Here is a 27,907-nt window from a genome sequence, read left to right on the forward strand (position 1 = left end):
GTGTGTGTGTGTGTGTGTGTGTGTGTGTGTGTGTGTGTGTGTGTGTGTGCGTGTGTGTGTGTGTGTGTGTGTATGCTACAAGGACTTTCCTGCGTTTTTGGGCCAAGGTCTTTCCCTGGTAGCTCCCTTTGCTTTTCTTCTCCTCTCCTCCCTCGTTCTCCTGCTGTATCTCTGCTTATCTCTCCCTCTGTTCTATCTACCTCCCCGCAGCACATTAACACACAGTCTATTGCAGGCCTTCCCTCGTTCTCGCCCGTGTGTGTGTGTGTTTTCTAACCCACCGCATAAGCTAATTATCTTTATCAGCCCAGCAGTCGTTCTGGAGACTACAGGATGAGGGTTTGTTTCCCAAAGCTTTCATCGTCTTAAGTACCGCTTTGAGAAATGAGTCTTCTGGCTGCTCCCAGACGCATGAACGTGGTTCAGCATCAGTCTTAGAAATTGTCTCGACTGGATAAATCAATGCTGTTTTTAAAGATATATACGTTGTTTTTGGTCTTTTAGAAGCAAATGTCTCGTCTTGAGCAGCACTCACATCCTAGTTGGAAGGACTGAAGAGAGAAAGGACGAAACGGTCTTTTCTTATTGTCCATAATCCCTTTGACCGGCTCTTTCGTCTCCTAACATTCACCCCTTCCTTCCTCATTCACTCTTACGCGTTAATCTGGAGTTATTTAATCCCAGAGATGCGTCTGACCTTCGACTCCTTCCTTTATTTGCTCCCTCCATCCTGCTTGACTCCTCTCCTCCCGTCATGTTTCCTTCTATTCTTCTCATCTTTAAATATCCATCTCTTTTCCTGCCAGTTGGCACAGGCCTCTCACTGCTGACAGAGGGACATATTGCCTTCTCAACAGAAAACAACCCCCCCCCCCACCACCACCACCCCCACCCCAAAGCTAGCGAGCTAACCTGGGAACGCCATCTGTGGAGCCCCGCCCGGCACCACGGGACGCTCGTTTCGTGATGCTCAGCAGTTGCTTTGCTTCACTCCATATTGACCCGCCGTCACTGCAGACTCTTTCATCCCTGTTTCATCTCATTTCATTTATTTAGTTTATTTATTTCTTCGCCACTTCTTAATTTTCGGAGGCAAGGTTTCGATGCTCTCGGGACGCCTGTCGTAGGAGATGTACTCAGATGTTGATTCATATCAGTGCTGCAGTTCTTTTGTGGCAGGAAACTGGAAAACGTGTTCCTCTGTAATATGTAAAAATATCAATTGATTTTTTTGATATATGTTCCTTTAATTTGGCTGCAGCCACTGTTTTATAAATGTAATTAATCAAGCTTCACCTAAACAGTTAAATTTTAAGATATTTAGTCAAACAAAAGTCACTCAGAGCTTGCTTTTTCCTCATGTGCTGCATGTGTCCACATATAAAGTGATGATCGCCCAACCGTCTCTGTAACAGCTGTAAGGTTTTTTGTTTTTTTTTTCTCACCTTTTTAGCAGAACTTGTCACAGAAATGAAAGTTCAAATCTGACTATTTCTCTTCAAGATGACTAAATACCTAAATATGACTAAACTTTTTTCCATATTTATGATGAAGAGTTTAATGCTCAAAAACCTTTCTTCATCTTTGGGAATCAGATTGAATTGATGACATCACTCACTGTTGTGAAGTTGACTGAAACTTTAAAGGCTCCCAAAACTTATTTTCTCAAAGTTTGGCCTTTAACAAACTGAGGAGTGAAAAGTGATTCCTGATCTTTTTCTCATGGTGACTCATTCGCCATGTTTTTTTAATGTGTCCAGCTTATTTATAGCCTGTTTTACGGCTCGTTTCTGGTCCACGTTGTTTGTGCGTCTCAGACAAAGTTACGATTGTGTCTTTATTCATTAAGTGAGATAAAAAATTACCAACACAAGCCGTCACGATAATCACCAATAACGAGGCTTGTTGATAGTAGATAAAAACCGTCTCTCAGACTTTACTGCACAATGGGCCTTTTTAAAATAAATGGCCTATTTCCGGAAATGAATTCATATGTACAAAGCTCCTGATTAAGAGGACTTATTATCACTCCTTCAATGTCAACGCTGCTTTAATGCCTTAATTAGAAACGCACACTCATTCATTAAGTTGGACTTCACTGAAGATGCTTCTAATCCTCCAATAAAATTAAACAGAATTAATAATGAATCCAAATAAAAATCTGAACTGTGCTGAGGACTATTGTGTCAGGCCAGTCGTTTTGTAATGAAGAAGCCGGGAGGTGCATCGGGAGGGGTCACACAGGTGATTGGCTAACGGTGCTTCGGGTCAGTCAGTGCACCAATTTATGGACGTTCAACAGGGAAAACAGACAAATCTTCAGATTTTGATGCATCGGCAAGAATGCAATGAGCGTCAAGTGACATTGAGCATTTAGAGAAATAAACGTTGCAGCACTGCAGCTGATCCTGACCTCTGACCTCCCCTTCCCTCCTGAGGGGAAACCCACCTTCAGGAGGAGACGCCGTCAGAGAAATAAGTGTGTAAATAACAGATGTTTACTCCTAAAAATACATTGCACAGCAGTCTCCTGTGTTAAAGTCAGCAGCTTTGTCGACCTAACTGTCCACCCCGTCCTCCTTATAAGAGTTTTTGTGGTACTGTAGCACTTTTGTTTCTTAAGATAAGATAAGATAAGATAAGATAAGATAAGATAAGATAAGATAAGATAAGATAAGATAAGATAAGTGGGAAAATATGCTGTCACAGACAGCAGTAATAGCAAGAATGAAGAAGAAGATGGACAATAAAAAGGAATACAAAATTAAAACTGTGTATGTGCACTAAATACAGACAGTCTATTCTTTGTTATGCAGAAACTGGCCTGAGGAGCATTTAGAGGGGACGTTTTGGAAGCTGATACCTTCCATCCAAATGAGTGATCACCGATGGTTTAAACACAAACCGGCTGATTGGCAAAACAGCAAAAGGCCTAGAGAGGAGGCAGCGTCTGGCCCAGAGAAAGAGGGAGAACATGAATGAGTGTGTTCTGTCAGCAGAGAGGAGAGGCAGCACCGCAGGGCTGGACAGCTCCCCGGCCGGCTGCTCGCCGCTGGGCTCCTGAAAAACACGTGAAGAAGAAATCCTGACATGGCAAACATAGTGTGAACGTATAGATCTTAAAGTTTGAGGTTGAAAAATTTGACTTGGCAGGTTGATTAGACATTAGACAACATCCAGTTCACAATACGTGTATCACAGTTTTTAATGGAAGAATTTCCCTTAAATCACTCCTTGATGATGCTCCCTCCATCCTCCTCCTCCTCCTCCTCCTCCTCGTCTCCCTTCATCCACCCTCTCTCAGCCCTCTGCCTCTTCTCACCTTCTCATCCTGTATCCTTCTTCCTTCCTTCCTTCCTTCCTTCCTTCCTTCCTTCCTTCCTTCCTTCCTTCCTTCCTTCCTTCCTTCCTTCCTTTCTCACCTTGCCTCCTACCAGCCATACTCCTTACTTCCCTCCTGACCCACTCTTCCTTCATCCATTCCTCTTTTTCTACTTCCCCTCCTGACACCTTTTTGTCGATCTTCCCGTCTTCACGTCTTCCCCTGTTGTTCTCCTCTCCTTCCTTTCTTCCTTTCCTCAGCTCCTTGCCCCTCCCCTTCCTCTTCCTCCCTCCTTTCATTAGCCTTTCTCCCCTCTCACATCCTTTCACCCCAGTTTTTCCATCTCACACTGTTCTTCCTTTTCCATTTTCTCATTTCTTTCCTTCTCCTCTCCTTTCCGAATCTTTCCTCGCTGGCATCCGTCCACCTTCCCTCCTCCTCTTCTTTCTCCTCCACCTTTCCTCACTCCTCCTTTCCCTCATCATTACGTCTGCCTGTTTGTTCCTAAGCACCAGAGCTCCATTCATCTGTAATTCATTACATCGCCTCTGCTCCTGGATTCTCCCAGCACACACACACAGTTAGTTAGCGGCTGGTGCGACCTGGGAATTGTGGTTATATTCTCAAGGCTTAAACTACAAAGAGAACTTCATCCCAGCCCATTTGTTGTCAGCTATCTCAGCAAATACAGGCCTGGTTCAGCTTTGTGTGTGTGTGTGTGTGTGTGTGTGTGTGTGTGTGTGTGTGTGTGTGTGTGTGTGTGTGTGTGTGTGTGTAAGACCTCTCTATAATATTTGGTGCACTGATCCATTACGGCACTTCTTGTCCTCCAAACCCACATTTTCTTCAGGCTTCCATCTCAATAGTTTTAGTTTTAAAATAAACACGACTGAAACTGGACAGACTGTTTTTGGTGTTCGTGGTTTAAGATACTGTTTTAAAACCTCTGAGGCCCAACATGTTTTTATGTTTAACATGTTTCCGCACATGCAGAAAAGGCTGCAGATAAAAGTGGAGGGAGAAATCGATGAGGAGGTTGATTAAACGATTAATTATAGATCACAGGTGGCTGCGAGAAAGTGACAGTAACAATTAAATTAATTCATTAAAAGTAAAGTTGTAATGTTTAATACACTTCAGAAACATACATCATACTATATATTTAATATATATTGATAGAACAAAAAGTCATCATGTCGAGACACTGATCAGTACGGTTGTTTTCAATGTATCATATAGCATACAGTAGCAACAAAAACAAAAAACAGCTACATTTGATCAAATCTTATCTGTTTGTCATTTGTTTTAACATATAAAAAGTTATGTCTTTACTGCAATGAAACAGCATGCAGTAAATACAAGCGGAGCTAAAAAGCTAAAAAGCTAGTGAGCCAGCGCTAAACGAGGGTAAAGCTAGCTGATGAGCTAGCCACGGCTAAAGCACACAGACAGCGTCTGCACTCAGAGTCCATCATGCAGATTATACAGCGTGGCATCGGTTTGTTTCGGGGAACAGTCGTCTTAAAGAGGATTTTAAAGATTACAGCCGTCCTTTTGCAGCATGAAAACTTTCCTCCTCAAAGTCACTGCGTCTCTAATTGCCGTCCCTCTGCCTTTGCAGGACATTTCAGAGAAATACAGTTTAAATGTAAAGATCCAAACAGCACGACCGCCTTCGTCCACTCTGCTCTGCCTGAGTCTGAGAGTTGTTTTCCTGTGTATGTTTTAGTGGAGAGGAGCAGCCTGAGAGGCCACAGGGTGAGACGGTTATCAGAGTCCTGCAGGTCCTCAGCTCTGTCTCCTCCGTTCAGAGCGCGGGACGGATGTGTGTGTTTTGACTCAGCAGCGCTGAGCGTCTGACTGCCTCTCATGTTGAGCCTGACATTTCCAGCACTAAGACTGATGCTTGTTTACACGAGCCGAGCACAAATCACCTCCGTCTTACTCGGAGGACGTGACTCTCCGAGGCGCTGACGTCTCCCGAAGTGTCAGACGTCTTTCGGTGACGTCTTCATGTTTGACTCTGCAGAGGGGGAAAGTCACGGCGCTCTCCTTCCTTCCGTCTCTCTGCACTCTCACAAACAGGCCAACTTAGGAAACTCCATGTTCGGCTGCAGTTTCATATATTTGGGGGATTGTATTGAGTTATGGGCCCTGCTTTAAAATTCATGTGCTGCCTGCAGCCATAATGCAAATGTTGCTGTCTGGATCCCACTGCAAACACACACATATCCTTCTTACTGGTGTTAAATATTTATAACTTATCCACAGGCTCAAGTATCTGAGACTTGTACGTGGTCCTTGGTCGAGGTCATGCCAGAAAGCTCAGTCGCCATCAGGCCTCCTCCAGGTCGCTTCTTTTCGGTGTGTTTGCACATGGACGCGTGCTTTTCTTCATGTGTTTTGTGCACACATGAGCACCTGCAGCCATGCCGCCACAGGCCTGACGGGCCTGCCGTTACCTCTGCAGGGGGTTTCGATCAGCTCACCCGGGGCGAGGGGTGTTTTACCATATCCAGTGTTTGTACTGTGTGACTCATGTCAGAGTGAGCGAATCCTCTCTGACGCTGCTGAACGTGCTCTGCGGCGTTTCGCCTGAGCGATGAGGTCACTCCTCAGCCTCCTCCTGCCTGACAGCGACTTCCTTTCTGCCTCTTATCTGTCCGCTTCCCATCTTGTCTGCCGAGTTCATTTCTGTTCTCTTATCGGCTTCGCTCCTCTTTTTCTCGGCCTCGTAAACAAGATTTTAAAAGTCACTGAACCTCCTGCGACATCCTGTTTTGCACGTCGGTTATTCAGAGTAAAACCCGACAATTGCTTTAACTGTAAATATCCTTTTTAAAGAAGCTGCTGTGAAAGAAGTTTGCCTCTGTCCTCCTGCATGCAGGCTGTAAATCCATGTTAATTTGTTAATGCGTTACAAACACAGCCTTCACCCTAAAACCACAAACATGTCTGCCTCTTTATCAAGTGCCATCATGTGAGTTACAGCCTGAAGCACTCGAGCTTCTGTGGCTCTTCTCACGTTAAAGTTCATTTCAAGTCAAGAGGCTGAATCGAAACAGACAAACACACTTTTTCACTGTTGATCTTTCTCGACTTTGCGTCTGAACTTCCATCATGTTTGCGGATGTCAGACTGTAAGAAAGTCTGCTGGCTGCAGATCCTCGTGGCTAAAGGAACACTTGTGGGTTCATTAATGTGATAATAGAGAGAAAGTTCATTTCTGTAGCATGAACTGTGTTTAACAAAGCGTGCAGCACGAAGCGCTTTGCATGAAAACTAATGATCCTTTACAGAAAAACAAGGATTACTGAGATAAAACACATTAAACTGAAAAAAAGACAACAACTGGAAGGTAAAGCACATTAAGAGGAAATCTTTAAGTCATGTTTTCTCGCAGCTCTGCAGACAGTTTGTATTTCTTAAACGCACATTAAGCCCACAGCGTGTTTTATCGAACTGTATTAACATGGTTCAACTTCCCCTTTAATTAACAGTTTGCACTGTGGCTGCAGGTGGTGCGATCTGCATGCGGTCTGGCTCTGGGTGTAGTTGTGAGCAGGCGGGTTGTTTCTGAGTGTGTTACGTTCAGGATGTCAGAGCAGGAAAAGGACGACGTGAGAGGAGTTTCTGGTTTATCCGTGCTCGTTCTGTCTCAGTCCTGTCGTGTTTGACCAGAGCACAGCAGCATTTTCCTCCCTGTTTGCAGTGTTTCTGGAGCTCCTCAGCAGCCCGTGATGTTTCACGCCTGCTCCACTTACAGCGACCGCCGCGTGGTGAATGTGACCTCCATTTTGACTGGATGGATCAGACGTGTTGGTGTGTGAGAGAGCAGGGGTGTTTCTCAGCGTGTCAGCAGCTGAAAAGATGCGTGGCAAAGGCAGCGTGTCTGCCACCTAGTGAGTGTCAAACTGCACTGCAGGTCACCTGGAAGCCTGACAGACTGGTCCCGCCTGCAGGAAACCAGCAGGGGTCCATTAGATGATCACCAGAGACGCCGAGGCTGTGCCAAAGCCATTACAATGATAGCCTCTAATATTCCAGAAGACTTCAGACATTTTATGCACCAGAGTTCAAACAGCACAGTTTCACATCTTTTTCTAACCTTTAATCATGTTAAAGTCGCCGTTTTCTCTTTCCTCTCTCTGGATTACACACTGACGTCTTTTTAAAGATTCTTGCTGTATTGATGATCTGAGAGCAGGCGTCTATAATCCACCTGTGTCTCTGCTGAAGCACTGGAGTCGTATCGAGTGATTTTTGAGCCAGCAGGGCTCCCGTTCGGCTTTAAAGTGCGTGCTCATCCTTCTTCGCCCTCTGCGGTGGCGTTTCTTTGGGCGTCTGACTCACTCTTGTCAGTGCATCCTCTCGTTAGCTCAGCGCTCATTATATTGTGTTTTATCTGAAGACTCAAACTTTCTGCTGGCCTTCAGCTGTAAACTTCTTCTTGACTTTCCAGAATTTCTCAAACTCAGAGCATCATTTTTATCGTTTCTTGGCCTCCCGCTTTATTTTTTCTCCCAGTCCTTGAATCTTACTGGCGTCTCATGCTTTTTTAAAAAGCTGCCGACCGTCGTTCTTTGATATGTTCAGAAAAAACATCTCGAACCTTCAGGATTGATGCGAGGAGCTGCTCTTACCCCTTAAATGATGATGAGATCTGGAGTATTTGGTTCACACTCGAGTGGGTTTGATATTTTCCACACGAAAATGGTTCACCTGGTCCAAGGTTGTCCTCCTCTCCTCTCCTCTCCTCTCCTCTCCTCTCCTCTCCTCTCCTCTCCTCTCCTCTCCTCTCCTCTCCTCTCCTCTCCTCTCCTCTTTCATCTCCTCTCCTCTCCTCTCCTCTCCTCTCCTCTCCTCTCCTCTCCTCTCCTCTCCTCTCCTCTCCTCTTTCATCTCCTCTCCTCTCCTCTCCTCTCCTCTCCTCTCCTCTCCTCTCCTCTCCTCTCCTCTCCTCTCCTCTCCTCTCCTCTCCTCTCCTGCCCGATATTCCATACATATTTAACAGCTCAAGTCAATGAGAGTCAAGAAGGATTTCAATCAAACGCTCCTCACCTTCATTTTCATACTCACCTCATCTGCTTGTGCATATTTTAAAATTCAAAAATCAATCTTTGTCTGCTCCTCTCATCGCTGCCTCTTCCTCACGTCGTGTTTTCTGTTTCTGAAGTCCTCCACCTCTCCGATCCTTCACCAAACTGAATCCTGTCCTCCGCTCTGTCCCTTCATGTCCTCTTCACTCACAGATGTTCTCTCCTCGTCTTGCTTCTTGTCTCACAGATGAGTTCGTTCAGTACGAGGGCGCTGACGCTGCTCTCGTCGATTTTCGGCGCCTGCGGTTTGCTGTTGGTCGGCGTCGCCGTCTCGACGGACTACTGGCTGCTGATGGAGGAGGGCATCGTCCTGCAGCAGAACCAGACCACCGAGGTCAAGATGGCGCTGCACTCGGGCCTGTGGAGGGTCTGCTTCGTGGCAGGTTGGAAACACTTTCATGTCACTGTTTTGCTGATTAAGTTGTTCTGCATTTGAAATTATTTATTGTACTTTTTGTTGATGGATCTTCATTTTTCAGGTACAAATGCTAATTTTAACCAAACATCTGGAACAGAACATAGATCAAACTGTGAGGTCATTTTCACAATGAGGTGGTTTGTTTCAGTCCTCCACGCTGCTTACTGTTATTTCAACAATCTACTTACAGTCTTTCTGTTGAAGCGTGACTGTTTACAGCCGCTGCAGGAGATAAGACTGAGAGCGAAATGCAGAATAACATATGGGCAGGTGGAGCCACATGAGCGGGACTGCATGGATGGGGTTTAATAGAGAGGAGCGCTGCCTTCATCGCTGGCTGAGGCCTGACATGCAGATCCCCATCGTTGACCAACAACACGCCGTCTTCACAGTGCTGAGGGACCAGAAAGGTGGAGGGTCAGAAAGAGAGGAAGCTATCATACGATCTGCATGTATATAACCGTGCTCTCCAGGCGATAGACTGCTCCACAAAGCAGTCAATAGACATGAGTCAATAGTGCAAATACTTGAATTAACAAGCTGTCTGTTCAGCATCAGAGGGCACAATTAGACACCACGTCAACACACCAAAGAACTAACAACTAATCAAATAGTTTTCATCTTCTTCATCGCTCTCAGGCCGGTGGGCTGCAGAGGAAAGACCCAAATGCAGGCAGGCAGGAAGAGTTAAAGTATTGATTAACAAAGTGAAGACACATAAGCTAACAGGCAGGTACAGGTTCCAGTGTTAAGGGTCAGCATCAGCAGGAGGCTGTCATGAAGGAACAGGTGAGGACAGGATGGGCCAGTCAGAATGTGCAAACTGGCTTTGTTGTGCTGCTCCAGGTGATTACACGCAGGCAGCACAAGAATGGCTCTGATGATGTCACCAGGACGTGAACACGAGCAGATAACTGTGACTGCAGGTCAGAGAGCAGGCGGCGTTCAGACTGCGTGAATGCTGCACCAGTTTTTGAATGGAGCCAATCAGGACACATGCAGGAGGCGGGGGGGGGGGGGTCATAATAAAGCTCTGTTCATGCAACGGCTTCATTTCAGGGCCACACGCCACTGATTTTCAACACTTTGTCAGCCCGACCGCCGTGATTCTCACCCCTGACCTGAACGCCACCGATGATTTACAGTCTGAGAATATGTAGAAATGCAACTTTTTACATTTTCAGCAGGGACAGCGACAGAATCAGAGGTCGAATTCTGCCTCTGAAGATCACAGAGAAGCTCAGTTTTCATTCATGCATGCGGTGAGACACACACAGCGGATACAAATAACTGTCCTTATTTCAGTGGCTGTCTCTGCGTCTCGGGTCACGGTGGCGTTGCTCTGGGGAGGCGGCCATGTTTGTGTTTCCCTGCTGTCTGACGCCTGGTACAAAAGGTCAGAGGAGGGAAACGCTGGTGGCATTTGGAGCGGCCACGCGCGTGTGTATGTGCGTGCGTGTAAGTGTGTGTGTGTTTGTGCATGTGTGTGTGTGTGTGTGTGTGTGTGTGTGGATGAGAGACAGGAAAAAAATCGTGTTTGTCTCTACATGTATCACATTGTGTCTACATATATTCATGTACGTATAGGTGTGTGTGTGTGTGTGTGTGTGTGTGTGTGTGTGTGTGTGTGTGTGTGTGTGTGTGTGTGTGTGTGCGTGTGCGTGTGCGTGTGTGTTCCAGGTTAATCGTCTCGTCTGCATTCAGCTCCTCTCTCTCAGCTCAGACCTTGTTTTCTCTCGTACCTCCTGACCTCCATCTGTCTCTGCCTCTAATTCACTTTTCCTCTCACCTCCACCTCCCGTCTCTCTCTCTCCATCACGTCTTTCGGGCTCTCTCTACCTTCTCTCGCCTCTTTTCTGTCGCCCTTTGTTTGTCTGCGCTGTAGCTGCGTCTCTGTCTGCCCTTTGTGTTTTTATCTCTGTTTTGCTTTGTTTGTTTATCCTGCTTTTCTTCCCATACGCTGATATTTCCATACTGCTGACCCGAAGACGACCCACATCTCTCCCTCTCGGCTGCCTCCTTCCCTCTTTTCATGCTTTCTTTTTCAATCTTTTCCCTCTGTCTCTCTCTCAGGACCAGAGAAGGGCAGATGTGTGGCGTCAGAGTATTTCACCGAGCCAGAGATAGAGATCACAACGGAAAACACAGCCAACATACTGAGTAAGTCACATCTGCACGCACACGGAGAGTAAATGTTCATCACTGCGTTTCAGTGGAAATTTAGTGGAATTTATTTAACATTTCTTAACAAAGCAGGTCCATGTAAGAATTAAATGCTTCCACCTGTGATATATACAAAAGGTGTGGCTCTCTTTATGATGCTCCAGCAGTGTTTTTAGCTAAATAAGACGTTGAACAGAAGAAACCACAGTTTGCTGTCACCGTTCCAGATGTCTGGTAAACAAAACGTGACGTGTCTAAAACGTCCCGAGAAGAGCTTTACAGAAACTTCACACACAGTAGATGAGACTTAACGAGGATCAGGTGTCATCGATCGTCTCATCAGGCCGCTGCCTCCACCTGCCAACAAGCACTCTGTGATTCAACTGAGATTTACTCACAGTGTGATCCAAATGCAGGCGGGAAACACTGGTATTTTAGTGACTCAGATCTTCTATTTAAGAAAGAAGAGTAGCAGCAAAGCAACACTAGAAATACTCAATTACGATTAAACAAAAGTTTCTGACTTCGACAAAAGTACAAGTATGAGCATCAAAATCTAAAATACCAAACATAAAAGTACTAATCATGCAGAAGGGCCCATTTCAGGATATTGTGAATCATATTATTGTACTATCCTCCAGGATCAATAAAGTTTTAGAATAAAACTTTATCTGTAGATTATATTTTGTATGAATAATCCAAAACTGGGAAGTAACTTGAAGTTTTCAGATAAATGCAGTGAAGCAAAAAGTACAACATTTCCCTCTGAATCGTAGTGCAGTACAAGTAAACGATGGCAGAACATTTAAATAATCAAAGTACTTCAAAACTGCTCCTCAGTGCTTAAGTTACTTTCCAAAGCTGTCAAAAGCTTTTATTGGCGTAGAATCTGCGTTTCTTTCTGCTGAAAATCTACAAATTTACAGAAGAATTTACACATTTCCATGAGGAAAATGACTCAGAAACAGTGAATTTGAACACGATCTGTTTGATTTGAAAGGTTTCCTGAAGATCTGCTGCTGGCTAAAGACCCCGTGAAGCAGGTTTATGTTTGCAGAAAGCTCTCTTTGGAACGTGGATCGCCTCTGTGGTCAAACAGGAAATGAATGTCAACAAGTTCCCGCCGGAGCTCTTTTGCCTCCGAGCTGTTTTAAACATTTAGGATGTTGACACTGTCGGGCGGCTCAGTTTGTTCTGCGTCTTTGAAGTGAAGCACACGCTGTCGTCTGGGACACCGGGGTGAAGACACTTCAGCGTTAGATGAACGTCCTCAGGTGGACGCTCGAGTCGTAGCACCGCAGCGGCTCTGTGGGAGACGCTGGTGAATAAATCATACGCCGCCTCACTCGACATGACCCCGAGTGAGCTCCCGCAGACCTCCGGTGATGATGAGGAGGGAGAATTTATACGACCTGCTTCTGAACGTCAGCTGTCAGCAGAAAAGACGTTCTGTTGTTCTGAGTTTTTCATGTCGTGGTTCTGATGTTCGGGGAAACACTGGGGACGTTTCTGCACCTCTGAAGTCTTTGTCTCATAAAAAGTGAAAATGCACTAAACAGGGCGACACAAAACCTGTTTCTGTAGTTCAGTCTTTTGTGTTATGCATCACAATGTGGAGAACAACAACAACAACAACAACAACAACAACAACAACAACAAACTGAGCCAATGTGAGTGTGACTTTAAATCTAATCAATATTTTCATCCTGATTAACTGATCAAAAGAAAAGGGTCGCTTGCAGAGATGAACCCACAGGAAATGATCAGTTCCTCTCTGCGGTGTGGAGGTTTTAGAAAGTCCTCCAGCCACCTCTGCCTGCTCTCAGCACCACGGTCATCCTTTCTAGTGTGTAAATCAGGCTGAGTGTAGGGAGAAAATGGAAATTCGAACCCGTGTGTTCACCTTCACCATTTCACCACCTGCCCTGAACCTGGGCCGGACGAACACACGTCATTCAGCAGGCAGATGTTTCCCAGCTCAGCTCCAGTTATTTCAGCATATTTGAAGCTTGAAAAGGAACCAAAGCAAACGATCCTAGCGAGCTGGTTTCTTTGCCCCTGAATGGATGATCTGCTCACGACCACAGGCTGCTTTAATATTCATCCTTTGTCATGTCAGACGTAGCCACATCTTTTCCTTGAACAGTTTTAACGCAGCAGAAGTAACTCAAGGCAACATTTTGAATTATGCATGATTCACTTTCTTTTTACGTTGGCTGCACGTTGGAGTTACAGGAGTAAAGTCTGCAGAACGAAGAGTCAGGGTTAAACGTTTAATGGGATTTTGGCGTCAGTCTGCAATCCACAGCGTCCTTTCTGAAGTTTTTCCCTCCATGCGATCTTGTTTTTAATCATGTCCTTTATTCCTCCTCCAGAAATGGTCCGAACCGCCACTCCCTTCCCCATGGTCTCCCTGCTCTTCGTCTTCACGGCCTTCGTCATCAGCAACATCGGACACATCCGGCCGCAGCGCACCATCCTCGCCTTCGTGTCGGGAATATTCTTCATACTGTCAGGTACGATGCCCGTGGAAGGAGCCGGAGTTTCACCTGAGCCCAGTTTGAAGCCTGAAGTTCGCTGAGTCTTCCTCTCAGTCGACTCACGTCATGCAGAACTTGTTTCTGTGCACAGAAACGAGGTTTGCAAACAATCAAAAGCTCACAGAACACAAATTTTATTCCCTTTCGGGACAAGTGCTGTCTCGTGTCTCCGGGCTCGTACTGTCACGCTTTGTTTCCATATTTTCCAATTACCCTGCTGTGTGTTGTAGTCATTGCAAAGCAGCCTGGGTGCGCAGCTGTCAGAGGATCTGTGAAGGTCTGCGGAGACAAACACGTTTTCTAAGAATGCAAAATGTGCCTTGCTCTGTGTATTCATGCCAGAAGTCGAGTGAGGAACATGTTTTGGTCCTTTGGCTTTGGACATTTATGACCGAGTGATTAAACCTGAGCGTGAGCTCTCCTCGGCTCCTCTCGGGTCTTTTCTGGCCTCGCTTTAAATCGCAGCCGTTACAGTTCGGCACGGTGATGGCGAAAATGTAAAACCCATCCTGTCTGAGATAAAAAGGCTGCAGGCGTAACGTATATCACAGCTTTAAGAATCGCTGAGGTTACACGCTCCGGTATTACTTTCTGACCTTCCCGTCTCCAAACTGTTTATTGCCTTGTCGCAGAGCTGCTTTCTTTAACTTCTGCAGCCACACAAACAGCCCGGAGCCTCAGCTTTTTGCTGATTGTCCTTGAAGAACAGGATGCATTTGTTCAAGTGGATTACATCACAGCTGCACTTCATATCTCCACCACGCCAGCCACCTTGTTAGCAGACTGAGTTTGTTCATCTGGTCTGTCTCACTCATCGATCCTTTATCTGATTGAGGTTTCAAATTCGAGTCCATGTCCTCGACCACGGCTCTGAAACAGCATCGCCTCGCTGTGCTGTGTACTGATAAATCCACGGAGCTGTCCGCGGTGCTGAACCCACAGACGGGTTTCTCTCCGTCCCTTCAGTCAGTCTCATCTTGGATCTTTGATATTTTCTAAACTCTATACTATAAATTGTCGTTGGAAAAGTGAGAGGATCATTAGGAGAGGATACCAAACCGCCTTCGTAATAACATATTTTAGGGGTGAAATGATTACAGATAGAGTTCTTACTATAGATGTTTGGTACGAGGTGTACGTGGCTGTATGCTAGCTGGTGGGTGGGGGCAGTTACAAATGAACAAATCAGCAACTGATTCCCACAGTATGTGTTCAAATATGAGTTCATAAGACCTTGAAGAGTCAAACAGCAACAGTAATCCTGCTAAAATGCAGTAAAACACTGTCCAGTCAGTATCTGTAGATGAGACAGGTGAGCATGAGAAGGCCCAGTCCGGCATGAACGTGATGGTTTGTGGGTCACATTTTGTGGAACGATGTCTGGATGTCCATGTGCTCATTTGAAGGATTGAGTTTTTCAGAATTTAACAAACCAACGAGCTCTCCCTAACTTACCACATTATTTCAGGAGTCTAAGTGGAACATCGTGTGGGCTGCAGGCACAACCCCTCGTCTGTCCGCACATCTAACCCGCCCTCCTCTTCATCCCGTCTGTGCAGAGTAAGAAGCCACACGGCCTTGATTTGAAGAAACGTTGTCAGGCAGCAGTCCGTTCCCTGCAGAGCCTGAATCTGTCCGTCCGAGCGCGAACGCTCTCCGTTACCTGAACAGCGCTCGCTGCTGGACGTCAGGTCATCAGGGCTGCAGGAAGAGGCAGAGAGGCCGAAGGTGTCGAGCTCCCCCATCACCTGTCGTCTTAAATGAGATGTTAAAAAGCAGCAGAGCAGAAGTGAGCTCGATAAAAGTCAACATTCTTCAAGGTTAATGATGAAAAGGCAGCTCTGTGGACGGAGGACGCGCTCCTCCCAGCTGACAGCTCGGCAGACTTCACCTTGTTCCTGCTGCTGGCTGAACACTGAATGGGATTTAATTCCAGATAATTGCTCTCTGCTGCCGAAGCTGCAGGGCGGCGCTGATTTGATGTCTTGCTGCAGGCTTTTGGAAAAACTTTAAAACTGAATAGTCCAGAAGGCGACTTTGTTGTAGTTTTGACATTTCAATCAGAGACTCTGTAACGAGGGGGCTGCTTGTCTTCAGGACGACATCGTTCCGTCGCTCCAGTGACGGGAATCTCGCTCCCAAAGCACACAATGATGTTTTAAACAGTCGTGAGCTTTTAACTCCAACAGTGTGCGTCTGTGTGTTTCAACATGACAACGCCCCCGTGCACAAAGCAGCTTCATAAAGAAATGCTTCTCCCAGTTTGGGAACCGCTGGCGTGAACTGGAACTCCGGCTGTGAGCCAGACCTGATCAGTGTTGGACCTCATGAATGCTGCTGTAGTCAGATTCGTTATCTGGTGGAAAGACTGAAACCAGAAGTGAGTCACATGTGGGTGTGATGTTTAGGCGGCGGGGGAGTGTTTCACTTTCACAGTCACAACTGCAGCATCACATCAGATTTCCTTGGGCTTGGAGGTGGTCTAGTGTAGAAAAAATGATGTGATTTTAGTCTTTTAATGAGGGATTTAATTTCCCACGTCCACTAAAACTCTGTCTAATGGACAAGCTACGTATAAAGTTATGTGTCTTTGTTTAAAGGCCTGGTGAGCTTCTCATTAAGGGAACAAGAAACAAAGCCTGCAATCCATCTTCCTGCTTCAGCGAGGATTAACATTTAACCAACGTCCTCTCTGTGGCGCCGCTGAAACGCCGGAGCTGTCAAGTCTTTCACTGAGCTTTCCGTTTCATTCGTATCAGCGTCCTGTTGGGAAGGAGACTCTGCAGCCGGCGGGCTGACATCACTTCCCCGTGTCGCTGCAGGACAGCCGGGTGACGTTTCTGGTCGGTTACCTCGAGTGCAGGGTCGAGCGTTTCGCTGATGAGGTGGTTGCTGGGATGTTTTTGGAGCTCGTTAGCCTCGCTCTCTCTCTCTGAGCAGACAGGATGACATCACCTTCCTGTTTCATCCTCACAGATGCTAGCTTAGCATGGTGGACTGCTGACTGGACATTTGGACAGACGTGACGAGCATGATGTCACAGGAAAGTCACCGAGCCAGGACAGAGAAAATCACACGGAGACAGAGACAGCAGATCAGCGCATGCACACACATTCAAATCAGCATTTACACGTGAAAAAATGATGATACAACACTTTTTTTTACCTTTGTGAACAAAGATCTTTGCAGTTTGTTCACTCCATTTGCAATTTTAAGTACCATTTTATAGATTTGATTACATATTATCACTATTTATTTTACTGAATGTGCAAACTTTCACATGTAATATTACACTTGCAAAAGTAATTTAATATGTTTTTCCAAGTATTTCTGTTTTCATGGCTCATTAAAAATGACAAAAAATACTACAAGTTGGAGCAGCACCATCTTACAAAGAATGTGAGAGCCTTGTTTTTAATTTCAGAGGAATGATTGAGTTAATTTAAAAAAACGAATCAGACAATAAACCTGCTTCGCTTCCTTTCTACCCGTCGTGTGTCTCATTTGAAGAAGTCATTTCAGCCGTAATTGCTGGGCAGCTTCAGAGAAGAATACAAATCTGTTGCCTGACGGGAAGATTTCTCTCTGAGAGTTCAAACACAAAGACAGAAATGAGCCCAGAAATCCATAACTGCCATTTTCACCCCTGAAACAGTAGAATGCCGAAGCTTTCGCTGGATTTTTATTCCGTACTTGTGTCTTTTTTCTTGTTGTTTACTATGAAAAGAGTGTTTTTCAAAGGCAGCACTTCAATTATTTCGCACACAGCAGGGGAGTGAGAGAAAAGTGGTGTTTGGGAATGATTTTGCAGAGAAAAGCTGCACTTTGTCGCAGTCAGCGTGTGTGTTTCTGTCATGAAAGCTGCTCTGCACCCTGAGGTTACAACATGGTGGCTGTGGACCAGCTGTTTCGTCCCATTTCTCCTGTCTGTCCTTCCTCCAGTAATTTCTCTCCTTCAGTTCTCTCCTTTTCCCCTCTCTGGTGATTTTCCTCTCTCCCTCTGTGAGCGTGTGTGTGCGTTTACACACATGTGGCCTTGGCTCAGCTCAGTCCAGCAGGCTGTTGCTGAGATGAGAATTCAGCCACAACACTGCCATCTGATGGCCAGCGAGGGGAACTACAGCTCCCAGTCCAGTTTTCTCCCTCTTTCTTCACAGTTCTACCTTCCAGTTTGACAAATTCCTCCTATTTATGAAAATGTAAACAACTAATATCTCTGAATTTGAGTAGACATTAAATAGACATGATGTTTTTATATAACTATTAGGTCTCTGTGCTGTTATAATGCTCTTTTCATCATCTGGTCGTTCATTTATGTGCCTGTGACGACTCATACTAATACATAATACTGACCTCTTATTAAAGCCAATTAAATTAACGTGCTTTAGTTTAGATATTACATAGTGGTAACAGTTACATGCAGAATAAGGTGAGTCCATCCACGCTGAATCTCTTCAGTGTGTGCGCACATCTGAGAGCAGCAAAACTGTCCATATTACATGTCCCCTCTATGTCCAGCAAACCTCCTGCATGGCTCCTGATGGACTCTACATCTCCTGCTTTGATTAGCCCCATTTCACGCAGCCGGGACACCAAACGAACAGTTCTTCTATGTTGTTGTGGATTATGTGCAGCTGCAGGCAGATCACAGAGCATGAAGACGTCATGTCTCAGTTCATGTGTCTCACTCTACTGCAGACGGCGTTAAACCCCCTCACTTCCACTCTCTGTTCGTTTCTCTGCCCCCTCGAGCCAGCGGAGGTGGTGGCAGAGAGGAGGGTAATGGCGAGCCTGTTATCCCTGACGGAGAACATGTCCCACCCGCTGCAGGACAGCCTGACCGCCCTGGGCAGCTCCGTCAGTGACAGGCTGCTTCACCCACGGTGTGCGAAGGAGACACTGCAGCTCCTTCAGACTTTATACTCAGCCCTGCTCCCAGCAGACCACTCACACCGAAACTGACAAGTTCAGTCATGAGCAATATCAGTGCACCCTAACCTGAGCAATATCAGCCTGTGCAATAACTCGACCACTGCCTCGTTTTGTATTATTAACTTAGTTATTATGTTCTGCTTTTCACTGGTGCTTCTTACTTTCACACTATCCCCTCTGCTGCACGATGCTGCTTGTTAATAAAAGATAATCTCATTTCTTATCACAGCACGAGTCTGCTTCCAGACCTCTGAGTGCTGCTCACATTGCCAGTTTGTTGGGCTTCAGATTGTGTTGCTATTGAGTGAGGACGCCTTCTACCTACAGCTCCTGTAACTACCCACCAACAGTAAATCCATGCAATGCAGTACCACAAAAATGGTGATGAACAGGAGGAACCACAAGCAGCCGGCTGACCAGGCGCTGCTGTGGGGCTGACATGTTGTATCTCTGCAGCCCTGACATTTTTAAGGAGGAGCACATCCGCTCTGCTGAGCCACAGAGCCTCAGCGACGCCCCGACGCAGAGGCCCAAATCCGGCTTAACGTATCTCCAAATGAAAGTCCGGGTAGGCTGCTGTTTCCTCATCCCTGCTCGGCAGCGCGGCATCGCACGCTGACGTACCGCCGGTCGTTCTGAGCTGTGAGGTGATTTTTAGAGGAAAGGATGTTCGCTGTGTTCGGCGTGTCAGAGCGTCACTGCTGGAGGATTTTAGAGGTCAGCTGCAGCAGTTAGTCTGTCGACAGGGAGGAAGCGCTGACACACTCCTAATGAGGGTTCATGGTGTGTGTGCGTGTCAGTGAGGATTTGTATACTTCAGTGTGTATTCACAATTTGACCGCAAGCACAAGTGCATAAATACTGTGTGCGTGTGTGTGTGTGTGTGTGTTAGACTGTCCTTGTTTATCTCTTTACCACAGCACAGCGGCTTGTTGGGGTTTTCTCAGCCTATTTGCAGTACAATGTGGACACGTTATCATTAGCTTCTCCAGCTACAGAGCCCATACACACACACACGCACACACACACACACACACACACGCACACACACACACACACACACACACACACACACACACAAAGAGACTATAGCCCCATTCAAAAGGGATTGGTATTACTGGGTAACAAGGGTAATGCGACATTAGCCTCGCGCCCTGTTTTTTGAGATATTTGAGGTTTGTTGTGCTGTTTAATGTTTGTGAGCGATGGAACAAACAACAATAACTCAACATCATTCTCTGCCTCTTCAACCTTTGACCGCCGACATTGTCTCATTTTAGGAAAGTACGTCAGACTCCAAAACACTGAGAACAGTCGGTGCTTTAAAGTGTAATTCAATGCAGAAAAGACGTAATTTTCATTTTATTCTAATTTAGCTTAATGCTAAAAGTCTGAACGCTGTTGAAACAGCTCACTCTTCTGCTGTGGCTTTAAAAGGCGGCATTATAAATGTTGTTGCTTGCACTCTGAGAGACGATGGCACCTGAACTCAGCTTGGGTCAGGTGTAAATAATAACATTAACCATGACTCATGAAGTGTCCTAGTGTCAGTGTGTGAGCACCAGAGCCGCGGGACCGGCTCAGCAAAATGGAATGTGGCCATCGCTGACATCATCAGTGCTACCTGTGCTCCTCCTGTGCTGAACAGTCTGTGGTGGCCAAACTGCTTCTTCTTCATCCTCCTGCATGCTCAGTAGTTTCCAAACTTTCGTGCTTTTACCAACACGTGGCTGAACAGACAGTTTCCATGCGTGCAGGTCTCAGCCTGGTGGTCGGTCTGGTCCTGTACATCTCCAGTATCAACGACGAGGTGATGAACCGACCCAGAGAGCCCGAGCAGTTCTTCCATTACCACTACGGCTGGTCGTTCGCCTTCGCCGCCTCCTCCTTCCTGCTTAAAGAGGTAATCAAAGAACAATACGCACACGCACACACTCAGATGTAGTCACACATGAGCATTCGGGTGAACTGCATGCACACGAACACGCGGAGGCAGAGGCCTGCACGCACACGCAGGGAATCACACAGCGAACGTGCATGTGGACGAAACACACACAGAGCAGTTCACAGTGACGCTTCATGTGTACACACACACACACACACACACACTGCTTGGAATCAGTCTTGGATGTCGACCAACCCCCGTTTAGCTAAACACACTTGAGCATGTGTGTAAACACAGACACACAACTTGCTTGTAGCTTGCTGAATGCAGGCTTATTCAGCTAAACACACACACACGTGCACACGCACACACACACACACACACACACACACACACACACACACACACACACACACACACACTCACTCATTGAAACAGTGCCTGCGTAGGAGCCCGTCATCCAGCCGGCATCAATATTCATAAATGTTAATAGCTTGAATACTTGAGGGCAGCAGCTCTGTCGCAGCTCGGCTCCATGTGCAGCAGAATATTCCTCGCTGGGAGCGACTCCACTGCTCCTTCTCCTCAGTCCTTCACTCCTCTCGTTTCATCTCGTTCCTCCTCTCTTCTCCTCCTCCGGTGTCCTTTCTCTCTCCTTTCTCTCTCACTCTCTCCCTTACTTTTATCTTGTCTCTTCTTTGTCTTTTATCTTCGCTTCTTTAATCCGCTGTCGTCCCTTCCCCTCCTTTTTCTTCTCGTCTTATCTCCTCTCTTCTCCTCCCCTCTCCTCTTGCCTTCTGTTCTTTCATCTTATCTCCTCTTTGTCTCTTCTCCCACTTCATCTGGTATCATTTCTCCCCTTCTCTCCTCTTCTCTGCCTCCTCTCCTCCTTTACGTTATTTCTTCTTCCTTCGTCATCCACTTTTCTTCCCTCCTCTCCTTTTCTCCTCGTTTTGTTTCCTTTCTTCTCTCCCTTTGTTCTCTTATCACTTTTTTCTTCACTCCTTTTCTTCAAATCTGCTAATCATTTCTCACACACACACACACACACACACACACACGCGTGCACACACACACACACACACACACTCATCAGGCGGCTGCACCGTGATGTTGTGGATGAATAGTGAATGAGCTGCGAATGCTCGGCGGATGCTCGAGTGAAAACATGAATCCGTTTTTGATAATAGCTCCTTCCACCGGGGAGCGCCGAGCTTTTTGTAAACTCTCTGTGAAATTACTGTGGATTCATTTCACCCCCCTCCTCCTGATGGTGGTGTGCTGCAGTTCAGGGAGGAGGATGGTGCTGATTCTCGTGTTTCATAAAAGCTTTCTGCATCAGAGACTTTGCTGAAAAGTCTGCAGCTCGCTTTGATTCCCTCTGGAAATGCTGATTGAATTATCGTGCTTAGATATAGACGGGGGTCTCTTATCTCTCTGTTTCCATTTCAGTTTCCCAGCAGACGTTCTGAGTACTGCTTGATGCATTTATTTATCTATCAGATCCACTTTATGTGCAAGACCGTCTATCAGAAACTATACGACGACGTGTGTTTATTAAATGACCGATTACAAACAAAACGTCAGTCAGTGAAAGGGCTGAAAATACTTCTGTATTTTAAGAACTTCATGGTCCCCAGTGTGGAATTTGTCTTGAGTATCCTCCATGCTGCTTCTCAATATACATAAGAGCATAACATAAAACACAATAAAAGCATAAAAGAACAATGAAAGTGCCTGCAGGAGTAATAAAGTACAAGAGGGAAACAGCCAAATACAGAAATGTTCAGCACATAAAAGCAAGTCATAAAATCAGTCATAACAACTGGAAAGCACCCCCGAGTACGCAGACCTCCTCTGGGGCTTCAAAATCATTTATTTCATTAACGGAAAATGTTTTGAAATCTTTAGTTTTTGAGAACCTGCGTCCAAAAAGACAATCACTGGATGCATCGACAGATTTATGTGTCGAGTTCATTTCCTAATTCAACGAGAAGTGTAAGTGACACGCTGCCTTTCAGCCCGTGTTCAAGTCGTCTTTAAGAGTAAGCAGAAGTATTTAACAGAGTGTTCAGAGCAACCAGCTGTGATGTGACGTGCTATCGTACAGCCACGCTGCACCGCATCTGCACAGCGTCTGCACTGCGTCTGCACCGCGTCTGCACCGCGTCTGCACCGCGTCTGCACCGTGTCTGCACCGCGTCTGCACAGCGTGTGGAGAGGAGTCCAGGTTATGAGACGGGCTGCAGTTAGTCGTCGTGAAAATAACAAACTCTGAACTGTTTGTTCCTGCTAAACAACAAACAGACAGAAGAACAAAGAGCGGAGGAATCTCCAAAACTGCAACAATATAATACTTCAATTAATATACTTCAGTTACACTTTTTAAAGATCCTACTAAGTACACTTTGTGCTATTTTTGTGGCCTTCAAGTATACTCCAGTAGTCCTTGAGTACCACTTTAAAATACTGAATAAGTTTCACAACTTTAAGTGTACTGAAGTACACCAGTGAAAATCAGGCTTCAAAACTTGCAGTACAGTTGTATTATATCACCACTGTGTTGGAAATATACTTCAAATGATGTGAAATTAAATTACTCTTTAATTAAGCGTGCTAATGGTGTGTAAGAAAAGGATGTAAAAGTACATGCATAAGTACACTTTATTACTGTAAAAATATTTGTAATTAGGTACACTTTAAAAGTACACTTAAGTACAATTTGATACACTTACAATAAAGTAATAAAGTAAACTTTTTATAAGTACTATAAGTACTGAAATAGGACCTCAAAAAGTAAAAGTATACTTGTACTGACTTTCCTCTAGTACACTAACTTTACTGCGTGTTGACGCTCTGTGTGTGACGTTGCAGTACTGTCTCTGTGTCTCAGGGTGCAGGAGTCATGTCCGTCTACCTCTTCATGAAGCGTTACGCTGAGGAGGAGCTCTACAGGCCTCACCCCGCCCTCTACCGCCCCCGCATGTCCGACTGCAGCGACTACAGCGGCCAGTTCCTGCATCCGGACTCCTGGCCTCCACCGCAGCGGGGCCGCAGCGCCTCCGAAGTGTCGTCCGACATCTCCATCCAGCTCAACCAGACGCCGCCGCAGCCGCCGCCCAAGGGGGGCAGCAGCTCCCAGCCGACGCCCTCCTCCTCTGGGCCTTCGTCAGCTGCCAGCTACCAGCTCCAGCCGGCCTCCTCCTCCTCCACCTCCTCCTCTTACCCGCACCCCCTCCACCTGGCCGCCACCTCCACCCTCCCCAGAGCAGCCCATGCCCACCCTCACCCTCACCCTCACCCGAGCGGGCCCCCGCCACAGTCCCTGCCCATGGCGGCGCCGCCCTCCGCTGTGCCTCCTCCCCGCTACCACACACACATGCGAATGAGCGCCTCGCCGTGCTAGGCTACACATGGGGAGGGGAGGGGAAACACAACTGGGGGGATTAGATTGGCTCCGTTACAGCTTTCTCACGCACACACACACACACACACACACACACACACACACACACACACACACACACACACACACACACACACACACACACACACAATCACAAACACACAAACACAAATCATGTATCCTGGATGTGTGTGGGAGGAGGGACGCAGCAGAGTGGATGAAGGAGGTTTAAGGAGATCAAAAAGAGGAGAGGAGAAAAGAAAAGAAGGGAGGAGAGGCAGGTGGGCGGAGGGATGACTCACTGCTGATGTCGAGCCCGAGACGAAGACAGACACTCAACAAAAGTTTCGACACGCCGGGAGGGAACGGGGGAGGGGAGGAGCGAGGGATACGATGATTAGCAGCAACAAGACGTTTGTGGGGTTTCTGACGGGTACATTCATCATCGGGCCGTGATACACAGGCGACAGCGCGAAGCCGCGCGGCTAACAGGAAGCTGAATCATTCCCAAAACGCCGTCCATTCACAAAAAGAACAAAAAGCTACGTCCAGATAAACGTGTCATCCTTTCAGCAAGCAGGGACTGAGGACTCCTGCTCCTCTGGGAAAAGACTCGAGCAAACAATCCCTCATCTCTCCGTCATTCTGGACACGGCTGGGAAGGTCGTTTCTTTCTAAACAGATGCTGAAACGCCTTTAGAAGTAACCTGCTGGTAATGTGGTGTTTTAAAGAAGTGCTCTTCTGCAGTGAGATTCAGTCTAAATCTAAATCTGATTCTGTTTAAAGATGCTCTGAGAGATAAATTAATACGACGACACTGAAACACAGAGTCACAATCTGAAGCTACAAACATGACCGGTTGTCTGGATTTGGTCCGACTCACCTGCAGACTGTGTGCTCCTGCAGGTTCGCTGCATGCTGAAACACCTTTCTGCACAACACAGGCTTAAATGACAGGAACGCCAATCATTTGACGCTCTGAACACCGAGCGGCACATCCGTTACCGAGCCTAAAAAGCCTCTTATAACATGAGCATATTCGGTGTCAGCAGATTTCTTCTTGACTAAGAAAATGAATTCTGTGCAAACATACAAACACAGTGTTTAAATTCTGAAGTCTCCTCAGAAAGATAAGGCTTGTCAGGGAAGATTTTAGCAAAGAGAATATGTTCAAATTCATTTCATTTGTGTATTTATTGAGTTTGAGGTGAGAAAACCAAGTTTCCCAGCCCTCAAAACTGTAACCTAATGGTTTAATTAGCAACTAGAAGTCGGTTACCTCCCAGCCCTGTCCATGAAGACACGTTTGATAAATAATATCCACAGTATTAATAATCAGTATTGCTTCTAACCTTTGCCCGTGTACCATGAGCCACAACCACAGCTGTTACCCACAGTCAGAGGGAAACTGTACATGCATAGATTTATATTTCAGCTGTATAAAACTTCGTTCTCGCTGAAACAGACGTTAGAAAAACGTAATCCTGTACGACTATCACGAGGTGTAAATACTGCAGTGTGTTTTAGGTGTTCGGGGTTTTCTAAGCTGTTTGTATTCTGAGGGAGAAGCTTTGGGAATGAATGTTTGACGTTTGGAGACGCGGCGGAGAGACTTTTTCCAGCGCGGCGGGAAAGCTTCTGCGGCACTGACCGAACGGGGACCGCCTGCTTCCACAGGGTCGTCCAATCAAAACGGCCGCCTCGGAGTTTCCACACTGTAGCAGTGGAAGTGAGATATACGTGTACATAATGAAGCGTGCAGATGTGAGTAAGCAGACCTCTTAAAGCCAGGTTCACTTTGGATTCCATTTGGATCCATTCAGTTAGAAAACAAGCTCGACGTACCTGCTGACTCTACAGCTCAGGACCTGACTGACTGCAGCACACGTGACAGTAATGTCAGAGGATGGCGACGCCGATGTTATCTCTCACGGTTTGTAGGAATTCCCAAAAGTAAAGTGCTTGTTTTGTTTTATCTGAACGACGATGTGCTTCCTGAGTTGACAGGTTTGAAGCGGAATCGAATTCTTCCTGGTTTTACTTAAGCAGAAGGTTTATACAGAGAGTAGATGTACAGACGTGGCACTTTGGTGAACACGAGCTCACGTGGGAAGCAAACTGAAAACCCGAGTGCAGCGTGAAAGACGGCGTTTCAGTCCAATTTACCTGCAGCTCTTTGATTATTAATGCACAAACCAATTCCAAAAAAAGTCAGGACGCTGTTTAAAGCATAAATAAAGCAGAATGTGATAACTTGCTGATCCTTTATGACATGAAAACAGGCCAAAGTCAATATATTTAATGTCTGAGCTCATCAGCTTCATTGATTTCTGTAAATATCTGCTTATTGTGAATCTGACGCAGCAACACGTTTCACAGACTGGGAAAGATACACCTGTTTGATCATTCCACAGGTGAACAGGCTGATTGGTAACAGGTGAGAGGATCATGACTGGGTTTGAAAGAGGCGTCCTGGAAAGGCTCAGTCGCTCATAGAGGATGGAGCGAGTTCACCACTTTGTGAACACATGAAGGATGAAGGAGATGAACACATGAGCTCAGAGACACTTTGTTAAACTGGTTGATTCTGGTTTTATTCACAAGTCCAGACTTCTTTGGAGGGTGGCACGGTGGAGCAGCAGGTAGTGCGCGTGCCTCACAGCAAGAAGGTCACCAGTTCGATCCCCGGGTCAGGCGGGGTCTTTCTGTGTGAAGTTTGCATGTTCTTCCCGTGCATGCGTGGGTTCTCTCCGGGTACTCCGGCTTCCTCCCACAGACCAAAAACATGCTCATTGGGTTAATTGGTGACTGAAATTGTCCTTAGTTGTGAGTATAGACAATGGATGGGTGGACTTCTTTGGAATCAGGTTTGGAGTTAGCTTAGCATTCATTAATCAGAGTAAAATTCTACATCTTGTCCAGAAACGTCCTGATAATATTTGTTTCAGGGTTGAGAGATTCTTTGTCTGGTGAGAAGAAGGAAGATTAATATAAGAAATGTTGTCCAATGCAATTTTGGAAAAACCAAATATAAGACACTCCACTTCTGACCCGCCTTTATGTTTAACGTCACGCAGAAAGTCATGTGATTTGCTCACGGCGCAGCGAGCAGCTGAAGGGTCGAGTAGTTTTAATCAAACTCCACGTACTCCTGAGTTTTTGACCGTACCGTGGGGCCATCGTCAGCGGATCGAGTTCAGGCTCCACTCTTGATCCTGAAAGTGACAAAACAATCAGGGCCGTCCACGTACTTTAACACACAGACAAAAAGGCGGCTGACAAGCGGAGGTTTTCAGTTTGATTCCCATCGACGCTCTCATGTTGCACAGCGACTTAAAGCGACAAACTTAAAGACTTACAGCTTGTTTTGTAGCATATTGAAAACCGTGCCCGGCACAGGGCGTCGTTTGTAGCCATTTTTAGACCTCTGGGGGTAAATGTGAAGCTTACAAGCTGATGTACTGTTAATGAAAAACAGTGTAGCAAATTAACTGCGGTGTTAGCGTCTTTTATGAATATTTGCTATGTGGAGATTAAATAGGGAATCATTTAGCAGCTGAGTATGAGAGCTTTTGCTGATGTTTATTTCAATTGCCAAAGCTGAGCATTCATGCTGTGTAGTGAGCACACACACACACACACGCAGATATATTTATGTAGCTGACTTCTGACATCAATGAATCAGTGTTTTCTGCAGACGTCACAGCAGAGAAGCAGATCTCTGATGCAGTGAACGTTTTCTGAAGTGTTTACTTCCTTTGTTCGATGCAGATGTTTCTTCAAACTGTGATAAAGGTGTAAATATTCATACTGAACACACTGTACGCAGTCTACCCAAGACGAGTTTACATTCTAAAAGGTAGAGAAGTTTACATGGTCATACATGTTTGAGTCCACTGACTCGATACCAAAATACTCAAAAACCGACCATATTATTCATGTGAGGTGAAATAGAGTTTGTTTCCATCGTTCCTGCAGATGTGCTACGTGCAGGACTGTGGTTTTTATCTGCCAGCGGTGTTTTGTTAAGTTTTAAACCAATAAAGCTTGCCTGGTTCCAGCCTCCGATTTCATTATTTTGTTCATATTTTGCTCATTTAACACACTTCAGTCGGTGTTCAGAAAGCTTGGGGGGTGCACA

At 46.0% G+C, this 27,907-nt stretch overlaps 1 protein-coding gene across 1 annotated transcript in view; it reads left to right on the plus strand.

The window, feature by feature from the left end:
- cacng7a (calcium channel, voltage-dependent, gamma subunit 7a) overlaps window positions 1-27,828 on the plus strand; it is a 32,877-nt gene extending 5,049 nt beyond the window's left edge. Inside the window, exons 2-6 of the mRNA XM_070984711.1 lie at window positions 8,609-8,804; window positions 10,913-10,999; window positions 13,378-13,518; window positions 20,232-20,377; window positions 23,253-27,828. Coding sequence (XP_070840812.1) covers window positions 8,609-8,804; window positions 10,913-10,999; window positions 13,378-13,518; window positions 20,232-20,377; window positions 23,253-23,765 — 1,083 coding nt within the window. The 3' untranslated portion in view covers window positions 23,766-27,828. The remainder of the gene's footprint in view (window positions 1-8,608; window positions 8,805-10,912; window positions 11,000-13,377; window positions 13,519-20,231; window positions 20,378-23,252) is intronic.
- Window positions 27,829-27,907: the final 79 nt, after the last annotated feature.

The sequence above is a fragment of the Chaetodon trifascialis genome, chromosome 17 (assembly GCF_039877785.1).
Source record: "Chaetodon trifascialis isolate fChaTrf1 chromosome 17, fChaTrf1.hap1, whole genome shotgun sequence".
In the NCBI taxonomy this organism is placed as follows: Eukaryota; Metazoa; Chordata; class Actinopteri; order Chaetodontiformes; family Chaetodontidae; genus Chaetodon; species Chaetodon trifascialis.